A 21,886-nucleotide genomic window follows, 5' to 3' on the forward strand; every position below is an offset into this window, starting at 1 on the left:
TGGCAACTAGCACCAAGGATATCTCCCAACTTTTATGAAGGCTATAATTTCAATTCCAAACTAGTGAAAAACTTAAAAAATATTCAGCCAGGCCTTCCTAGTTCACCATTCACCCCCTACCTGGCCTGCCACGCACACACACACATTTTGCCTACAGTTTTCTGGTTTCAATTTTCCTGCCTCTCTGCCTACTCTCTGTGCCTGTGAGTTACAGAACCCAGGGTGTGCAGAATAAGACTGAAAGAGGAAGCTTAGAGGAGAAAGAGGACAGGTTCTGTTTTTCCCTAATCGTAGTACGCCCAATAATGTTGTGTCCTTCACTCTTCCTCGTATTAGCAGAGTTGGAATTCTGAAAGCTCATTCTGGTAAAAATCTCAAGAGATAGCTAGAGAGATTAGATTTCCAAAATATACAGGTATAAATAATATTTCAACTAAGGTGACAGTGCAAAATGTATACCTTTGTATCTTCTGCATTTTTTATATCACACACACACACAGCCACCCCCCCCCGCCCCCCGCGGGGGGAGAGAGCAGGGCGGGAAAGGGGAAAAGAGAAGAGTTCAAGGCTAGTGTTATGATTGTAGTTTCAATGTACGGTCTCTTTTTAAATACTATCCAGCTCTGTTAGATGCGGAAACCGAAGCTCAGAGGTTGGATTACTTGTTCATGATTCTACAACTGTATAAGAACTCTCATCTGCGCATTATTGGTTTCCACGAGGTATGACAGGGAGATACCCTAAAACTGAGACTAACTCACTCTATGAGTTTGGCCTCCCTGTCGGAATCACCTTCCATTTCAGCTGAATCCGCCAGGCACTTCGCCTGTGCCCTTGGGCACCGAGCGCAGGGATCCCTGCATCCACTAGAGATGGAGCAGGGGTAACTGAGGGTGGAAGGCTCTGCGAGAAGAGCAGCAGGAGTCCGCGGAGGGCCTGAGGAGGGGGTAGGGAAAGGGGGCGGGGCGGGGCAGACCCTGCCCCGCCCTTCCGTTCACTCTCATTGGCCGTGCCTTCACTGGGCCTTTCCCACTGCCCACCCCCAGAACGACGCTTAAAGTGTGCGAAGCAGGTGCTTCGAGAGGAGTAACAAGTTTGCGCGCGTGTCCGGGTTCGGCGCGGCACCCATTCATTGCCTCTGAACATCCATCTGTCCCTTCGGTCATCCTTCGGGAAGGGGCTCCAGCCACCTGGGGGCAGCCGCCACCCAGGGGACTACGACCAGAAAAGAGCAGAAAGCCCGGCTGAGCCTCGCGGGCCCAGGCAGGGGACGGTGACGACCACCATGCAGACCTGCGCCAGGGCCTGGGGGCTGCGTCTGGGTTGCGGAGTCGGGGGCGGCCGCCGCCTGGCTGGAGGAGCTGGCCCCCGGTGGGCGCCGAGGGGCCGTGACAGAAGTAGCGGCGGCGGGGATAGCGGCGGGGCCGGGGCCTCGCGCCTCCTCGAGCGCCTCCTCCCCAGACACGACGACTTCGCTCGGAGACATATCGGCCCCGGGGACAAAGACCAGAAGGAGATGCTACAGGCCCTGGGGCTGGCGGTAAGGACCCCAACCCAGCTCTCCCGGGCCTCACCCCCGCCTCGCCTTCAGCCCGCACGGCCTCCTGGCCCCCACCAGAAGCCCCGCTTCGCTTCACTTGGGACCTGCACCCTGGTCCGGGGCTCTGGTGTGGAAGCCAGCGCGCGTGCTCGGTCCGCGTGCCCCAGACTTCTCCCACCAGCTTACTTTCTCCTCCACCAGCTCTTCGCGCCTCAAAATCGTATATTTTACAACCTAGTTCGGCCCTGCTGATGAGCTCTAACTTTGCAAGAGAAGGACCTCCCGATTTATCCAGTTATCCCCGATTGCCCACCGAAATCCAAGCCAGAGTGGCCGAATTACTACCCTAATTATTTCCCCCCCCCCCACGAGTGATTTTTGGTTTGTTAAAGTTGTCCTTTTTAAAAAGAAACTCTTTTTAAAAATTAGACCATTTAAGTGAAGTCCCCACAAGCCTTTGTGTATGCAAAACACAGAGGTGACTTTTAGCTCAGAAGCACTTTCCTCTGCCTTCAGTGTTCACGAGCTTGCATTTTAATTTTAGAGCGTTGATGAACTGATCGAGAAGACCATCCCTGCCAGCATCCGCCTGAAAAGACCCTTGAAAATGGATGACCCTGTCTGTAAGTAACCGGGAGACTCCATTTGCTCTGGCCTGTTTTGTCTTCTGTGGTTTCTGAAAGTCCATCTGTGGGTCAGGATTGCTCAGGAGGGAGAATGTTTAGATAAAACAGTGCTGGGTACCGCACGGGGCGGGAGAGGGTGCAATATATTCGGCTCCCTGGAATAGTTCTCTGTCTCAGCGCAAGGAGCCAGCAAACTTCCTGGGGCGGGGGGCGGGGTGGGGCTGGGGAAGGCAGTGCACAAGCACGTGTGGAGGATTCCCAGCTCGCCAGGCACCTGTCCAGATATGATTCGCCCATCCTTTGGCTTGGGAGATGTCCTCACTTCTCTGCAGATCGGGATACTCAGAAGGGAAAAAAGAACTGCCTACAGTCTTGAAATAGGGGAGTGACAAAAATGGGAGACCCAGACATCTGGCCTCCTACCTCAAGGTTATTTATATCACAGTAGCTTCCAATTGTTCCATCTCAGATCCAGATTTTGTTATTTATACCCACTGAAGGGCATCAGTACTTTTAAAGTCTGAATGATTTTTAAGAAATCTTAATTTATCCACAGACTCTCTTAGAATTTTATTTTATATTTAAAAATATTTTAATGGTCTCAAGATTATTTGACATCTATGACTAAGCAAGAATTCACACAACACACACAAAATTCAAGTGGAGAGGCAGAGCTGAATTTTTTTTTTTTAATAGGAAAGTATTCTCCTGGTTTTGAATCATAAAAATGCTATATCTTCTGAGGTCAAGGGAAGAGAAGACAATTGGTTTGCTTTAGGTCTGGGGACAGAAAAGATAGGTGGAAAGTAGGCTTTATTTTGTTTTCAAGTATACAACTTGAGTTATGAAGCAGGTCCAGCCCCCAGCTGACTGATGCTATAATTCAGGCTGTGCTGAGGGCTGCTCCCTTTATTGGTGTCAAATGCGAACCATTTCCCCTGATGGAAGGGACCTTGTTCATAGAAGAAAATACGAACTTTTTATCCGATTGAGACCTGGGGATGGCTGGAAGCCTTATTTATTTCAACTTTAGGAAGTCAGATTCGTTGGATGTTTAGCATAGTTATATGTTTTTAAAGCAAGTCATCAGTGAATATTTTAACAAATAAATTTCTTCCTGAGTCTTTCCAAGTCACAAAATGCTTAGGTCGGCCCTTTTACTATATACTGTAAAATGTTCTTTAAGAGCATCAAAGTCTAGGAACCATGGCCAAGTTATCTAGCCTCTTGTAGTGTCACTGCCTGTTTCCAGCCGAATAATTTGAACCTTGGGAGATTCCATTTCTCCCCCTTCCTTTGGAAGCAGACTTCTGATAAGTAATTTATAATTTATGTGTAAACTTTAAACCCAGCTTCTGTGAAGTTTGGGGCTGCTTCCATCTGGTTAGACTGAGGTGACTCAGAAAATATTGGACTGGCAGGAGTCTCCCTTGCCCTGAAGTAGACGGGCTCTCCAACAAAGCTTGCTTCTTGGAAGGGAGCTGGGAGTGGGGATAGGGAGGATGGGGGTGCAGAATGGATCAGAAAGGCATCAGTGTTTTACTCTGCAATGGTTATTGAATGTGCTCCACGTGGGGAGAGCAAATTGGTGCAGATAATCTCTAGTAGAAGCGTTTTCATTTACTGGTGGAGCAGCGTGATCCAAACCTGGTTTCACACGAAAGCTGAGTGGCTGTGTTCTGCCATAATCAGAAGAATCCTAGACCAAATATAGGTTCACTGAGTAGAGAGAAAACTAAGAGCTAGTACCTGTCTTAAATCCCTCATTGCTGAATAAAAGAAGATTGTGAGAGCTGTAAGCAGTATGGTGATACTTGGGTTCTTATTTATAACTTTATGATCTCAAACCATTATGTAGTACTTAGCATGTACTGGGCTCTTTTTTAAATGTTTTTCATATATTAATTAAATCCTTATTGCAATCCTATGAGGTAACTATCATTATCAACTCTGACTTAAAATGGACAAACCGGTCCTTCCCTAGTGGTCCAATGGTTAAGCCTCTTCGCTTCCAATGCAGGGATCTCTGGTCAGGGAACTAGGATTCTACATGTGTGTGGCGTGGCCCAAAATAAATACAAAAACCATGACATACAGACGGTAAAAATCATGCCCAAGGTCACCACTGGTAAGCAGTGGAGGCAGAATTCAACCCATACAGTGCAGGCCCTGTTCACATTCCAGTCCTCTTCATTGTCCCCTAAAGTAGAAAATCCTTGTCCTGACGCTTCCTCAGTATCCAGTTTACAGGTGTGCACAAGCCCAACACACTGGAATCACTCCACCAGCTGCCCTAGTGGAAATGCCACAGTAGGCTGAGAGCCCAGGTCTGAGAACACTCGGGCCCACTGCCAGGGAGAGGGAAGGGGTAAGAGAGGTGCAGGGTCAGAGCTGAGTGTTGAAGGATAAGTAGTAATGCTCTGTTGGATGAGGCCAGGGGAGACTGCTGTAGCCAGAGGGAACAGATTATACAGGACAGAGTAGGCTGACAGAGTCAGGGAAGCATGGACGGTTCAGCTGTCATGTAGGAGGCTCCCCCTCCCCTCGGACATGTAAGGAAGTGCCTTGAAAGAATGCCTTGATCTCAGTCTTGATCTTCACAGTAAGCCATACTTTAGGGAAACAAACAAAGCTACTTGTTCATCCCATTCAAGTGAACCCCCACCCTCCACTGGCATACACAAAGGAAAAAAACTAGGATTTATGTCAGTGGAAACATTTGTTTCTCCAGATGGTGCCATTATGAATGATTTTAGATTTCTTTTTATTCTTCTGTTTTTTCTAGAGTTTTCTACAGTAACTATTATTTATTTTGCAATTAATATAAGACTTAAAATACTTTATGAATCACACCACTCACTTTCAGCTATGATATGTTTCTCTGTGTAGTATTTTCAGTGAAGTCATCTCAAGTGAACCAGACTGAAGTAGCCCATAACTTCACAGAAGCAGCAAGGTTTCAAGTTTACAGAAAATTGCACATTGCTTATTATGAGCATGCTTATTAGGAAGAGAGAGGAAACACTAAACCCTTAAATGTTCAAGTTATTTGACCTGAACTGGGCAGCTGAGCTGTCAGAATGAGACTTTTGATGGACTTGTGACAACCTAATGTTCCAAGCAATATTGTTTAGAGTGATTTTAACAAATGGTTAATGGAGGGCCGTGAGCAAAGGGTGCAGTGTTGTGCAATGCAGCTGCAGGTGGCAACTCTGTCACCCAGGTGACCCACTCTTCTGAACTGACCCCAAGGACACCGACAGGGCATCTATTCTCCTAGCTGTGGATATCAGTTATCTTTCAGCTGGACTAAGTCTGTTGTCAGGTGCAGCCTGCAGTCTGTGACAAATCTCTCCTTTGGCCATTTCTGGCTTCTTGAGATCCCAGCATATGTGAATTATTATTTCATCTTTAGGATAATTCCGATGGATTCTTCTTATACAACTGTGGAAATAAACAAAGACCAGCCAAAGGAGAAAAGCAAAGGCTGTTTATTCTGAACTTGCTATAGAAGTCAGCCTTTTGTTTTACAGAGGAGTAGGAAGGCCTTCAGGAGCACCCTGTTGGCCTGAGCAAGATGTAGGTAGGCCAACAAAAGCAAGTCTTCCATCTAAAGCAGGATTTTCCGTGTGATTGCTTAAGGCTGTTCAGCTTTGTCTGGTTGGTTGTAGATTGGAAGCAGGGACCAAGATTAGTGTAGTTGTCAGTTAATAATCAAGTCCTGGCTCTTTTGGGCTGATTGCTAGAGAAGTTATTGTTTATTTTCTGCCATTGTCGCTGGAGATAGCAAAAGACAGCTTTCTGCTAGTCTAGTCTGAAGCAAGCTGGCTCAGGGGTGGTTTATTGTGGATTAGGGGGTTGGTTTCCTGAGCAGGTTGCTGCAAGTGGTAGGTGAAAATTTTATAGTTATATATGGTCTGACCATTGTCTGTTTGTATGTTTAGACTCTCATAGTAGTCTGTTGCCCTTATATTTTTGTCATTAATTCTTATGGGGCAGACCCCTACTGATCTGACTGAAAGCTTGTACAGTCAACCTATTGCCTAAATTGTAAGTGTTTATGACTATTTACTATTGGCAAGGCATTGCGAGGATAAATGTATGAATAAACATAATCACTCTCTTCAGTGGGCTTATGTCTTAATGTGACTTGAGTTCAAAAGTTAAAATGTCCAAGATGTCATAAGAACTATGAATAAAATGCTGTAAATGTACAGAAATGATGTGAAGTTAAATAGAAAAACTGGGATTTCTGAAAGCAGTGTAAAAAGTTGAAATATATCTTTTATAGATATCTCCTCTATCTATAGAAACAAAGACAATATCTTTTTTATTGACTATGTATTTTTTTTGTGTGTGTAAATATGTTATTATAAGAAGGAGAAAACTCAAAAAGGCAGCACCTTCAGTGAGAAAAATAAGATGGCAAAATTCAATGTGCTAGGCATGATTACAGAATTATTTGAGTATTATTATAGTCTCATCTTTGATGGCCTCTTAATAGAATAATTACACTGATGATTTGGGGGATTCTGGGGTATTTTTCAACACCATGAAGCAATATTTCAATTCTCAGGGGACATCCTACAATTTAAATCACTTCTGACACTATCTACCTGCATATAGCATCAGACTTCACATATTAACTCCCCATGACTGCCCCCACTTCAGATGTTAATCACAAGTCGGGATTGTCACCTGTGCTTCTGACCTGCTGTGCTCAGTCCCTCAGTTATGTCCACCGCTTTGCAACCCCATCAACTGTAGCTCACCAGGCTCCTCTGTTCATGGAATTTTCCAGGCAAGAATATTGGAGCAGGTCGCCATTTTCTCCTCCAGGGGATCTTCCTGACCCCGGGACTGAATGAGTCTCTTGTGTCTCCTGCACTGACAGGCAGATTCTTTACCATTGCAGCACTGACAAATGAGCTATAAGTTGGATTCCTTCCTCTGGTTCAATTAATTTGCTAGCGTGGCTCACGAAATACATGGAAATGTTTCCTTATGTTTACCAGTTTATTAGAAGGATGTTATAAGGGATACAGGTGAACACCTAAATGAAGAGATACATAGGATAGGCAAAAGGTACAGGGGGTGGCAGAGGATGAGATGGTTAGATACCATCACCAATTCAATGAACATGAATTTGAGCAAACTCCAGGAGATAGTGAAGGACAGGGAAGCCTGGCATGCTGCAGTCCGTGGGGTTGGACATGACTAAACAACAACATAGGGTGGGGTCTGAAAGGGTCCCAAGCACAGGAGCTTTTGTCCCCATGGGACTGGGGTGCATCCCTTTCCCAGCACAGGAATGTAGTAGCCATTCTAGAAACTCATCAAATCTGTTGTTTTTATAGAGCTTACTCTTCAGCTCCTATGCCCTTCCTACTTCTAGAGGTCAGTGGGTGGCCCTGAGAGTTCCACCTTTCCAGTCGCTTGGCCTTCCTGCTGACCAGCCCCATGCTGAGGCTACCTAGGCACCCCACTCTCATCTACGACACCACCCTTATAGCAGAAAGCGAAGAACTAAAAAGCCTTTTCATGAAAGTAAAAGAGGAGAAAAGTTGGCTTAAAACTCAACATTCAGAAAACTAAGATCATGGCATCCAGTCCCATCACTTCATGGCAAATAGATGGGGAAACAATGGAAACAGTGAGAGACTTTCCTTTTGGGGCTCCAAAATCACTGCAGATGGTGACTGCAGCCATGAAATTAAAAGATGTTTGCTCCTCGGAAGAAAAGCTGTGACCAACCTAGATAGCGTATTAAAAAGCAGAGATTTCTTTGCCAACCAAGGTCCATCTAGTCAAAGCTTTGCACCAAGTGAGAAATCTCACTCTTTGTAAAGTATCATTTTAAGCATTAACATGTTTTGGACTATCAACTTAAATAAAGAGGTAAACTGAATAAAGAACCTAAATAAAGAGGTAAGCAAGCTCAAATCACCGGAAATCTGAGTTTATTTGGGAGTAGCAGAGGAATTACAGTTTGGGAGGCACCTGCTGTAGAAGCTGCAAAGTTAGCTGAAGGTCTAGGGTAGGTTGTGTTTTGTGGGCAGGGAGCACAAAGAGAGGGCCATCTAGCTGGAACCCAGACAATACGTTTGTTGGCTTGATTATGGAGAGATATTTGGTGGATGTTCATTGGTCTGGAGATAAGTCCCAGCCTTGTAGAAATCAGGTATTTATAGGAAATCAATTTCTCAGTCCTCAAGTTCCATTCTTCCGAGGGAGCAGGTATGAGATTCTCCATTTTCATATCCTTAGATTCCATTTTGGATTGGAATCCTTTCACAGGACTTTCTTATTTTTCGACATACAAACATACAAACATGCTGACATAAGGTGATGAGGCACCCAATAGGTCATGTGATTGAGACAAAGAACTTAAAATGTAAAATAACTTTTTCCCCTTCGCCTTGGTAAAGGATCATGGAATTCATCCAGCATCATCAAAGACTTTATATAAATGAAGTTCTTTAACAATATTTTAAAGTATTGGTTCTTCTTTGGAAAAGGTGCTCTATTCCTTATCTCTTGCTTTATAGGAAATTACTACAAAACACTGGCTTAAAACAACAGCAAACATTTATTATCCTCATAGATTCTGAGGTCGGGAATCCAGAAGCAACTAAACCAGGGGGTTCTGGCTCTGAGTCACTCGTGAGGTCGTGGTTCCACACTGGTGGATGCTCAACCAGAGCTGGAGGAGCCAGTTCCAAGATGGCTCATTCACATGGCTGGGAAGTTGGTGCTGGCTGTCAGTGGGAGGCCCTGGTGCCTCCTCACACAGGTCAGTCCACATTCTGCTTGAGTGAGTGTCTTCACAGCATGGCAACTGGATTCATGCAGAGCCAGTAATTCAAGAGAGAAGGAAAGCCAGGCAGAAGCTATCCTTTTTATAACCTTGCCTTGAAAGTCCTATAGTATCATTTATATCATATTCTGTTCATTAGAGTGAGTCATTAAGCTTGGTCCAGATTCAAGGGAAGGGGAATTAGTTTCCACCTTTTGAAGGGAGGAGTGTGTAAATAAGATTATAGACATAATTTTTTAAAATAGACATTCCTTTTCAGAGCAGTTTTAGGTTCACAGCAACATTGAGCAGAAAGTACAGAGAGGTCCTGTATAGCCCTCGCCTCCACATATGCAGAGACTCCTTCATTGTCAACATCTTCCACCAGAATGGTACATTTGTTAACAACCAGTGGACCTACAGAAACACATCATCATCACCCAGAGTCTAAAGTTCATGTTAGCGTTCCCTCTTGGTGTTGTGCATTCTGTGAAATTGAGCAAATGTATACTGACATGTAGCCACCATTATAGCAGCATAAAGGGTTTTTCACTGCCCTAAAAATCTTCTGCAAACATATTTTTTAAACTATCACATTCATCTAAATTAACATATACTTAGTATTATAAATGATAATGAATTTTACCTAACTTTAAAAAATATTCAGTGCTATAAAAATGAAATCAATTATACCATGTTTTAAATATGGCATTACTCTTGAGGACTGTTAAGGTACATAGAGCCATTTGCTCATATCCTAAATCTCCCAGCCTAGTCCCCTTTGTTACCATCGGGTTATAAACTGTTGTCTCCAGATCTATATCTATGACCTTCTCCATTCACTTTCATGCCTCATTTATTGAGAAACTTCAATAGAAAATAAGATACTGCTTAGGCACTGAGAATGCAAGAGTCAGGAGGTAAAGGGTGATAAAGATATGATCCCTGACTGTAGGTTCAGATAGTGAATAGCTCCTCAGTTCTACAAATAGGGTGAATGCTTGGGCTGAGGTTATGGCATGAACAGAAGGGTGGAAGTGTGAACATGCATGGTTATTTGAGGATGGTGAGTAAACTATGTATAGAATATTGAGCTGCCGAGACGTATAGAAAGCAAGATATGAAGGGCCCAAAGCTGTGATAAAGGATTTGTTTTCCTGTACGTAATGGGGAGACATTGACAGTTATTACAGAAGGAAGTATACATTCAAATTGTGCTTGGCCGAGTGCCTCTGAGATACAGGCAAGGGAACCAACTGGGAGCTTATTGGAGAGGTTAGAGGTGAAATTTTAAATGTGCGTTAGTTCAGGTCTACCGGGAAGCAGTCGCTATGAGGATATTAGAGATGGAAAAATGGGAGCAGGGGAAGACTGGGGAGCTTTTAGATTGTGATGCAGGTGGAGAAGAAGGATGAAAGGAGAATTGGGTAAGAAGAATCAGAGACTGCAACACAGATCTAAAAAATTTTGGTCAGTCTGCGTGGAGTCTTTGAGCCAAAGTCGTCCTCCAGAGGAGTCCCACATCTTTACAGAACTGGGCCTGCGTTCATTCTACTGGGCTTAGTAGCTGGCTGGGAGTAGCCTGGGAAGTATGCTTTGGTACAAACATGGTGGTTGGCCCAGAGGGGCAGCAGGTTGGACTGTAGGTCAGTTTCTAGGCTGAGTGTCTTGGGGTGATGGTGATATTAGCAGCATGAACAGGGAGAAGAGGAGGGTCCTGGAGGAAGATGAGACTATGAGTCTTGTTTGAGCAGAATTGAATTTGAGGTGTTGCTGGAATATGCATTTGAAGAAGCTGAAGCAGTAGTTGAAAATACAAGTCTAGAGCTCAAGAGAGAGACTAGAAATGGATTTACAGGTTTAGTGACTCTTCTGAATGAATTAATGAGAGTGAGCAAGATTTCCTAGTGATGGAGTATTGGGAAGAAAGTAGAAGCCAGGACATGGGGAAACAGCATGGAAAAGGATGGACTGCAGAGTAGCCTGAGATGAAGTAATCCAAGAGGCCAAAGGATAAGTCTTAAGTCAGGGCTTGTGGACTTAGTGTCAAATTCTGAACTTTTTTAGGGATCAGAGGGAAGAAAGTCTACCTGACGATGTTAGGACACTCTGCGGTGGGAGGAGTTTAGGGGCTGCCTGTCTAAAGATCTGAGTGAGACAGAGAGGGTGAGACTGAGCATTAGAAAAGTGAGAAAGTGACCATCTGGGTAGTGAGGAACCTAAATCACCTTGCATGGAAGACCTGCTGACATTTGTTATGAGGTTTTGTTTGTTTGTTTGTTTGTTTTCACTGTGTTGAGTTCTTTTTCTTTACTGTGTTGGGTCTTAGCTGCTGTGCGTGGGCTTTCTCTAATTGCAGAGAGTGGGGTCTACTCTGGTTGTGGTGCGTGGGCTTCTCATTGTGGAGCACAGGCTCTAGGCACATGGGCGTCAGTAGTTGCAGCATGCAGGCTCAATATTTGTGGCTTGCTGGCCCTAGGGCATGTGGGCTTCAGTAGTTGCAGCCCTTGGGCTCCTTAGTTGTGGCTCGAGGGCCCGAGAGCATGCAGGCTTCAGGAGTTGTGGCACACTGGCTTGGTTCCTCTGCAGCATGTAGGGTCATCCCGTCCCAGGGATGAAACCCCTGTCCCCTGCATTAGCAGGTGGCCGCCAGCAAGGAAGTTCCCTGCTGAGATTTGATGCCTTGAATCTATGAAGTTTGCAAGGGTCCCCTCATCCAACATCATTTAGTGACAGGGGAGCAGAAACAAAAATGGGATGTCTGAGTTTAGCTGAGGTGGAGGATTGGTGAAGTCAAGTGGCCAAGGACTTCAAGGGCCGCATAGGCTGGGAGATGTGAGGCACATTGGGGTGGAAGCTCAGTGACCATGTTATGGGAATGAGATTGGGGGCCTGACCTGCTAACCTGAGTCAACTCAGAGCCCTAAGGAAGCTGGTCAACAGTGAGGTTGTGAGCTGCTTGTCGGAGGGTAGATGCTCTGGCTTCTATTCCTTATGTCCACTTTCCCCCCCACCAAATGACACTGTGCTTTACTTTTAGAAATCTTAGATCTGGTTTTGACTACTGAGGTTTGTTTTACTTGTTAAACGTGCAGTATTTTAATAAAAATGCAAACTGGGGATTTATTTTGTAAGGATTCTCAATGTCTATATCATCAATATACTAACTGATTAAACAATAAGGAAAGAAAATTTTGGAAAATATGAAATTATTGCAGTCACTGAACTTATTTCACAGAATTTGCTTCATAGCTGCAAGTTTCTATTTAGAAATGTTTCTCTGAAGCTTGTGCCTTTAGGGATGTGAGAACAATTTGCACATTGATTTGTCTTCGTGGATTCTGTAATGCATGATTTGTTGTGAATATTGAGCTAATTATGTGTGGGGGTTTAGGTGAATTTTCATTCACTTGCATTTTCTGAGCACCTACTATATGCCTAGCAAACCATTATGCCCCTGCCCACAAAGAGGTTATAATTTAGTTGGTGAGATTCTGGGGTGGATTACAAATTTCTCCATATGCCTGTATTCTTTGTGTATCTCCTGGGTGAGAAGGTAGAACTGTAGGGACAAAGAGCCATCAGAAATGCGGATTGGACATGCCTTGGCTCCTCCAAGCTGGAAGTACCTGACAGAGGGTTCTAATTCCTGAGGGTCATGAGGGGCTAGGTGAGGTTGGGTGTTAATTGGCTGAGCAAGAAGATGGGAAAGAGCCTGGCAGGACTGGGGATGGGGCATCAGGCCTGTGTGGTGCTCCTGATACGTGGGATGGGCTCCCCTCTCCCAGTCTTGCAGAGTTTTCAGTTTAGAGTTTCCATGTCCCTCTGCAGCCCACTCCAGGGTTCTTGCCTGGGAAATCCCATTGACAGAGGAGCCTGGCAGTCTACAGTCCATGGAATCGCAAGAGTCGGACACAACTTAGCGACTGACCAACAGCAAAATTCTGCACTATGCAGAGCTTATGGGTTGGTTTAGCTTCCTGGACTGAACAGATTCAGTGATTCAACAGACTGTGGTTGGGCAATTTCTTCACCAGGAAAAGAAATTTGACAGATAAGAGGGAGTAGGGTTTATGGGCTAAGTAAGTGGGGTTAAGCCTGGCTTAACCCCACTTATTTATGGAGGAGGGAGAAAGGTTGACCTTAGAGAAAGGCTGCACATGGGGACGGAGTTAGAGGGCAAATTCTGGCTTTCACTCAGGAAATCAGAAAATCCTGATATATGCTATCACCCATGGTTTGTTTATGTTGAATTGAGAGCCCCTGACCCCACCCCTTGTTCCTGAGCAGCTTTGAATCCAGGGATCTACAAGTTGGCAAGAAAAATGCTAAGTCAGTCTCTGTCCTCACATTCTAGCCCCAGCTTTTCCCTGTAGCCTCTGGCAGAAAAAGGCCTCTCTGGGCAAATTCAAATATGAGTTTGTTGGTTTTCAATCCTGCTGATTTCCTTGGAGTCCTTTTCTGAGCATCTTGCCAAGCACACGAAGGGCAGGGCGTGGGAGGATGGCTCTTGCTGGTTGAGTGGCTGCTCCACTCTGGGTGCTGCTGGGCTGCATGGAAAATGCTCTGAGGACAGCCAGCCACTACGGGGACTGTAGGTATCTTCACCAGTGTATTTCACAAGGAGGATTTTGTTCTGTGCATAACATTTTAATTTAAAAATTTTTAATAATAACACAGGCATATTGTCTTGAACTCAAAATCGTGAAAAGATACACAGGAAAAAGCAAGAAGCCTTCTCATTTATCAGTTTCTTAAGAATCATCCCAGAGCTATTCTGTTAACATATAATATGTATATACATTAATTTTTTAATATAAATGGTACAATTATATATACTCTGTAATAACTTAGGCATATTATTTTGATTGTCTAAAAAGCAAAAGAAAGCATTTTCCTATATGATTGTGGCAAAAACAATCATCATATTGAGTGTTTGGGGAATGGGTTAAGAATGGGGAATAATGTGTATGTATTTGCATTTGTGTGTGTGTGTTGGAGTGTAACAGGTATCTTGACCCATATAGCCTATGTGCTCAACATTTTCCCAGTTTTTGTCAAAGTTCACATATGTGGAAAATTAAAACCTAGACCTAGCAATTTAACAGCTAAATCAGCTTATTTTCTATCAGAAAGTATATTTGGAGTAGTGGTTGGTACAGAGTTCTCCTTGATATTTTAGGTGAAAGTGACAAAGGAAAAGCTCTTTTGTGGCCTTATGAAAGGAGGAAGCGTTCATTCTGAATTCTGAGAAGCAGGAACAGTGAGAGACCCACCTGCAGATTCTCAGGGAGTAGTACCCAGGTCACTGAACTCTGTTCCTGGTACAATAGGACCAGGGCATTATGCAATGTGCTGAGGTAGAGGAGTAAACAAGGTCAGAAGCAGGCATTTATTCCACAAGAAAAGAACTTACTGTTCAGATCGCTGAAGGATTGAGGACTTTCATGGCTGGGAAGGCACAGGACTGGCTGCTCTATGAGGCCCTAGGCAGGCATCAGGGTGTCTCTACGTGGTTTTGTATTTTTTTTATTGGAGTATAGTTGGCTTACAAAGTTGTGTTAGTTTCTGGTGTACAGCAAAATAATTCAGATACATTTATGTGTGTATATGTATGAATTATATTGTTTTTCATATTCTTTTCCATTATGGTTTATTATAGGCTATTGAATATAGTTCCCTATGTTAAACAGTAGGACCTTGTTTATCCATTGAAGTATTTTTTAATGGACATTCCCTTTCTCATTCTGTCTCATTTCCTCCCTTGTTTGTTTCATTGTCCTTCACATTCAGGAATATGGTTACTGGAATTGGGCCTGTTTACAGGAGGAAGCTGTTTTTGTCAAGTTGGAAGGACAAGAGTGAGGAGTGTGTGCTGTTGTGGGGTTCACTCTGGGGGGAAGTTGATCTTGCTTCCTCCTCTTTGTCCACATAGTTTTCCTTGGGCTGTGCTGTCCAGCATTCATATGACACAACTGCCTTTTTAAAATGCTTATCTTACTAGATGGGGGGAGAAAGCTGCCACTTTGGAATGAAGCATCCCACACTATTTTCTCTAGAAAGGAATTCATTTCCAAGGAAGAAAGGAATGTAATCTGTTGTGAACTACAATGGGGTGCATTGCATGGTTAGGATTGGGGCTCTTATTTAGACCAATCATGACCCCAAACTTGCTCTTAGAGACTGTTTCTACTGTGTTCCATTTCAGACAGGTTCAGCAGTAGACCTCTGATAGTGGACTTTTCCCTTTTTCTTCCCTTTTCTCCATGCCTGTTGAATCTTGGCATCACTTAACATATTAACTCAAACCCTGGGATCCTAAATGCACTCACTGAGTTGGCTCTTCTGCTGATTGGAACGAAGTAAGATTTCATTAGTAGGTATGAGAAATGGTGACCAGCTAACAAACATTAGAAATAATTCAGACACTCACTAAGTTGTGTGTTTGGGAAGTGGTTTTCATTAAATGAATGGTAAAGTCTGAAGTCTAGATTTTTTTTCATAAAATTGATTTTTATTGAAATACAGTTGATTTACAATGTATACCGTAAAGTGATTCAGTTATATATCAACACATATTACTGAATTCTTTTCCATTATAGATTATTAGAAGACACTGAATATAGTTCCCTGTGCGATACAGTAGGTCCCTGTTGTTCATCTATTTTATATATAGGAGTGTATATCTATTAATCCCCAATTCCCAATTTATCCCTCCTTCCCCTTTTCCTTTTGGTAACTGAAAATTTGTTTTCTGTGTCTATGAGTCTATTTCTCTTCTGTAAATAAGTTCATTTGTATCATTTTTTAAACTACACATATAAGTGATATATTATAGTATTTGTCTTTCTCTTTCTGATTTAGTATGTTAATCTCTAGATGAGGTCTTGATTTTATCACAGTAAGAAGCAGCTTAACTGTTCTTCAAGTCACAAACTGTCTTGGCTTCTATCTGGTCTTGATGAGCAATGGATGAGTGAATGGTAAAGTTTTCTCAGACCATATAACTTTCAGAAGCATGACCAAGTACTTGCCCTACCCTTGGTGGTTCACCAGTGTCCATTAGCTCGATGTACAAAGACTACTCATTCTATCAACTCACTGTGTCCCCAGTAGAATATAAATTGATCATCAAGACCAGGCTGTGATGAAGACCAATCAAGGAATACAACTGTCCCTCAGTATCCAGGAGGGATTGGTTTCTGCCCCCTTCCCCGACCCTACCCCCACACCTCCCACCCCTAATGGATGCCAAAATTGTTAAGTCCCTTATATAAAATGGTACAGTATTTGCATATAACCTACACACAACCTCCCCATATACTTTAAATCATCCCTAGATTACTTAAAATACCTAATACACTGTAAATAGCAAGGAGAGATAAGAAAACTTTTCTCAGGGATCAGTGCAAAGAAATTGAGGAAAATAATAGAATGGGAAAGACTAGAGATTTGTTCAAGAAAATTAGAGATACAAAGGGAACATTTCATGCAAAGACAGGCACAATAAAGGACAGCAATGGTATGGACCTAACAGAAGCAGAAGAACAGGTGGCAAGAATGCACAGAAGAACTACACAAAAAAGATCTTTGTGACCCAGATAATCACAATGGTGTGATCACTCACATAGAGCCAGACATCCTGGAGTGTGAAGTCAAGTGGGCCTTAGGAAGCATTACTACAAACAAAGCTAGTGGAAGTGATGGAATTCCAGCTGAGCTGTTTCAAATCCTAAAAGATGATGCTGTTAAAGTGCTGCTCTCAATATGCCAGCAAATTTGGAAAACTCGGCAGTGGCCACAGGGCTGAAAAAGGTCAGTTTTCATTCTAATCCCAGAGACAGGCAGTGCCAAAGAATGTTCAAACGACCACACAATTGCACTCATCTCACATGCTAGCAAAGTAATGCTCGAAATTCTCCAAGCCAGGCTTCAATAGTATGTGAACCGTGAACTTCCAGATGTTCAAGCTGAATTTAGAAAAGTCAGAGGAACCAAAGATCAAATTGCCAACATCCATTGGATCATTGAAAAAGCAACAGAGTTCAAAAAAACATCTACTTCTGCTTTATTGACTACTCCAAAGCCTTTGACTGTGTAGATCACCAGAAACAGGAAAATTCTTAGAGATGGAAATCCCGGACCACCTGACCTGCCTCCTAAGAAATCTGTATGCAGGTCAAGAAGCAACAGTTCGAACCAGACATGGAACAATGGACTAGTTCAAAATTGGGAAGACTATATCAAGGCTGTATACTGTCTTCCTGCTTGTTTTACTTAAATGTAGAGTACATTAAGTGAAATGCTGAGCTGGTTGAAGCTTAAGCTGGAATCAAGATTTCTGGGAGAACTGTCAATAACCTCCCATATGCAGATGACACCACCCTTATGGCAGAAAGTGAAGAACTAAAGAGCCTCTTGATGAAAGTGAAAGAAGAGAGTGAAAAAGCTGAGCTTAAAACTCAACATTCAAGAAACTAAGATCATGGCACTTGGTCCCATCATTTCATGGCAAATAGATGGGGAGACAGTGGCAACAGTGAGACTCTTTATTTTCTTGGGCTCCAAAATCACTGCAGATGGTGACTGCAGCCATGCAATCAAAAGACACTTTCTCCTTGGTAGAAAAGCTATGACAAACCTTAGACAGCATATTAAAAAACAGAGACATTACTTTGCCGACAAAGGTCCATCTAGTCAAAGCTATGGTTTTTCCAGTGGTCATGTATGGATGTGAGAGTTGGACTATAAAGAAAGCTGAGCGCCAAAGAATTGATGCTTTTTAACTGTGGTGTAGGAGAAGACTCTTGAGAGTCCCTTGGACTGCAAGGAGATCCAACCAGTCGATCCTGAAGGAAATCAGTCCTGGATATTCATTGGGAGGACTGATGCTGAAGCTGAAGCTCCAATATTTGGGCCACCTGATGCAAAGAACTGATTCACTGGAAAAGCCCCTGATGCTGGAACAGATTGAAGGCAGAAGAAGGGGATGACAGAGGATGAAATGGTTGGATGGCATCACTGACTCGATGGTCATGAGTTTGAGCAAGCTCTGGGTGTTGGTTTTGGACGGGAAAGCCTGGCGTGCTGCGGTCCATGCAGTCACAGAGTTGGACGCGACTGAGAGACTGAACTGAACTGAACTACATACAACCGCCCCATATACTTTAAATCATCCCTAGATTACTTATAATACCTAATACAATGTAAATGGTATATAAATAGCTTTAATTACAATGTGAATGCTATCTCAGTTCAGTTCAGTTCAGTCGCTCAGTTGTGTCCGACTCTTTGCAACCCCATGAATCGCAGCACACCAGGCCTCCCTGTCCATCACCATCTCCCGGAGTTCACTCAGACTCAACGTCCATCGAGTCCGTGATGCCATCCAGCCATCTCATCCTCGGTTGTCCCCTTCACCTCCTGCCCCCAATCCCTCCCAGCATCAGAGTCTTGTCCAATGAGTCAACTCTTCGCATGAGGTATCCAAACTACTGGAGCTTCAGCTTTAGCATCATTCCTTCCAAAGAAATCCCAGGGTTGATCTCCTTCAGAATGGACTGGCTGGATCTCCTTGCAGTCCAAGGGACTCTCAAGAGTCTTCTCCAACACCACAGTTCAAAAGCATCAATTATTCGGCGCTCAGCCTTCTTCACAGTCCAACTCTCACATCCATACATGACCACAGGAAAAACCATAGCCTTGACAAGACGGACCTTAGTCGGCAAGGTAATGTCTCTGCTTTTGAATATACTATCTAGGTTGGTCATAATTTTTCTTCCAAGGAGTAAGTGTCCTTTAATTTCATGGCTGCAATCACCATCTGCAGTGATTTTGGAGCCCCAAAAAATAAAGTCTGACACTGTTTCCACTGTTTCCCCATCTATTTCCCATGAAGTGATGGGACCAGATGCCATGATCTTCGTTTTCTGAATGTTGAGCTTTAAGCCAACTTTTTCACTCTCCTCTTTCACTTTCATTAAGAGGCTTTTTAGCTCCTCTTCACTTTCTGCCATAAGGGTGGTGTCATCTGCATATCTGAGGTTATTGATAGTTCTCCCGGCAATCTTGATTCCAGCTTATGTTTCCTCCCGCCCAGCATTTCTCATGATGTGCTCTGCATATAAGTTAAATAAGCAGTGTGACAATATACAGCCTTGATGTACTCCTTTTCCTATTTGGAACCAGTCTGTTGTTCCATGTCCAGTTCTAACTGTTGCTTCCTGATCTGCATACAGATTTCTCAAGAGGCAGGATAGGTGGTCTGGTATGCCCATCTCTTGAAGAATTTTCCACAGTTTATTGTGATCCACACAGTCAAAGGCTTTGGCATAGTCAATAAAGCAGAAATAGATGTTTTTCTGGAACTCTAGCCGTAAATATGATGTAAATGATATGTAAATAGCTGCCAACACATGACAAAATCAAATTTTGCTTTTTGGAACTTTCTGAAAAGTCTTTTTTTCCGGGATGTTTCTGATTCTTGGTTGAACTCTGCAAATTTGGAAGCTGTGGATCCTGGAGGGCCTGCTGTGTTCACATTGGCCTCAAGCCTGGAGGATCCCAGGGACAGGGGAGCCTGCTGGGCTGCTGTCTATCGGGTCGCACAGAGTCAGACACGACTGAAGCGACTCAGCAGCAGCAGCAGCAGCAGCAGGTGGAGGCAGAGCCCACAGGAGCTTAGAAATTTTGATCCTGTAGCGATTAAAGTATGTCTGTTATAGGATTAAAAACTTTTATGTCTCAAGTTTGAACATATTTGTGTGTCTAACTCTTATCTACAATTAATTATTTTGCTGTTATTTTATGGTAATGGCCTCTAAATTTTTTCAAGTGTTTTATCCAGGTGTGTAAGATGTTGGCAACTGTGAGTGGTGCTGCTGTATATCTGGAAGCCCTGAACTGATGTAGGATGTGGCAGTGGGTCCCTGGCTAGTAGAGGGGATGGTGAAGGCATACGTGCAGGACAGGACGAGGGAAATAGGAGGCTGTAAGAGGCAGAAGGCTGCAGAACCAATGGACAAGAAAGGCACTGTGCTGTCACTGAGGTTCTTTCACTGGACATATGAGCTTGTACTAACATCTTCAGCCCTGCTGGGAGGTAGGAGAGAATGTGTTTCTTTGTAAAAGGAAAAGTCAGATTCCTCCACCATTCTAGTTGAGAGTTTAGGGTCTCCAGATAAACATCAGCATCTCTCATGGCAGCTCCTGATGTTTTATGTACTTGTCTAGGTTCTAGGGAGAGGATACAGTTTAACTCACTACACTCCCTGGCCCATCTCCCTCCTGAACTATTGTGCTGGCCTCTTACTATCTCTCCCTATTTTCAGAGTCTCCCCTCTGACCCATCCATAGAATCATCTTCTATTATGTGGGGAAAAATTATATTATTCAATACCCTTTGTCGCTCAAAGGTTAACCTCTTGATTTGACAAAGTCTTTCAAAGACTGTTCTCATTTGAGGGCTGGACCTTTTGTCCTCCTGGCATAGTATGGAACAGGGACCTGTCCTCCTTGCACAGGATCTTAATTGAAGCTGGCCTTGCTGAGTTGGATGTCTGCCAGGCACTGCTAATTAATCTCCCTTCCTGCTGGGCTTCTCAATCACTGCACCCTAAGAAGACTTTGGAAAGTGACTGCATTTCTTGCATGACTATTCCTAAGATTCTGTACTTGGGTATCTCTGCAGATACTGTTTTATTGTACATCCACTTATATGTCCTAAACTTTCAGTGGAAGAAGGCAAGATTGTCCATTATAAGGCAGTTGGGTTATATTTACTCATGAAATTGATACTTACAAACTGATACTTCTCTCTTTTGTTAGCCCAGTCTGACAAACTGACACATCTCTCTTGAAATTTATTTACTGTGAAAACAAATGGGATGGGAGGGCATGGCCAAGGGTGAAAATGTTTTCATTGAGGATAAAGGAGGATTAATGAGAATAATAGTCACTTAGAGTTCAGTAGAATTAAAACATTGGGAAGCATTTTCCTAGCCAGTTTGCTATCTTAGATGGCTGTGCCTAGATTTGTAACAATAAAATCAATAAATTCCAAGATTCAGTGACTGAGTCCCTGAGATCTTAAAGCAGGTAGACATTTGCCTAAGTAGCTAAATCTCACAGAAATTTTATTTAGTGTAAGTAAAACATGTGAAGGGAGCAGAAAAAACCTGGAATGAGGCAAGTGTTAAAAATTGAGAAATTCTGTCAAACAACACCAAAAAAAAGAGCCACAAAAAACTGTGAAGAGTAACTGAGGGCTGTATGGCAATTTTTTTTTTTTTCAGATTTCTGCATCTAGTTCTTAGTGTTGCTAGGAGGATGATTCTTATATTTTCCATATAGCTGTTCTCCTCATGTCAATATTGAAAAAAACTAGGGCTTTAAACTATACCTAGAGCTCTCTTTGAGATATTTTCTCTCTGTAACATTTCTTTCTTTCCCACAATCAGGTGAAAATGAAATCCTTGCAACTCTCCATGCCATTTCCAACAAGAATCAGATCTGGAGATCATATATTGGCATGGGCTATTATAACTGCTCAGTACCACAGACAATTTTGCGGAACTTACTGGAGAACTCAGGATGGTAATGTATTTCTTGATGAGAAACATGAGTGCTGTGATTTGATCTGCATGACTCTTCTGTGCCCCAACTTCCTCCCACTCCCCGCCAAAGTCTCAGAACTTGCCGTTGTGTGTTGCTCAGGGCACAGGCTAGACTGGGTGGGAAGCACAGTATCTTTTTGTCTTTTGTCTGCTTTTGCAGAAGCACACAGGTAGTGCTGGTTGGTGAGGACATTTGTCCTAGATACAGTGAATCACGTCCCATCATTAGAGGAGCCAGATCTGGCCTAATCACTCCTGCACTGCTGTTATTTTCAGTATGGTTCATTTCTTTATTCATAGGAGAACAAGA

At 43.3% G+C, this 21,886-nt stretch overlaps 1 protein-coding gene across 1 annotated transcript in view; it reads left to right on the forward strand.

Annotated features, from left to right (window-relative positions):
* Positions 1-1,285: 1,285 nt before the first annotated feature.
* GLDC (glycine decarboxylase) overlaps positions 1,286-21,886 on the forward strand; it is an 81,831-nt gene continuing 61,230 nt past the window's right edge. Inside the window, exons 1-3 of the mRNA XM_052645243.1 lie at positions 1,286-1,540; positions 2,085-2,163; positions 21,421-21,556. Coding sequence (XP_052501203.1) covers positions 1,286-1,540; positions 2,085-2,163; positions 21,421-21,556 — 470 coding nt within the window. The remainder of the gene's footprint in view (positions 1,541-2,084; positions 2,164-21,420; positions 21,557-21,886) is intronic.

Source organism: Budorcas taxicolor, chromosome 8 (genome assembly GCF_023091745.1).
Source record: "Budorcas taxicolor isolate Tak-1 chromosome 8, Takin1.1, whole genome shotgun sequence".
NCBI classification, from domain to species: domain Eukaryota; kingdom Metazoa; phylum Chordata; class Mammalia; order Artiodactyla; family Bovidae; genus Budorcas; species Budorcas taxicolor.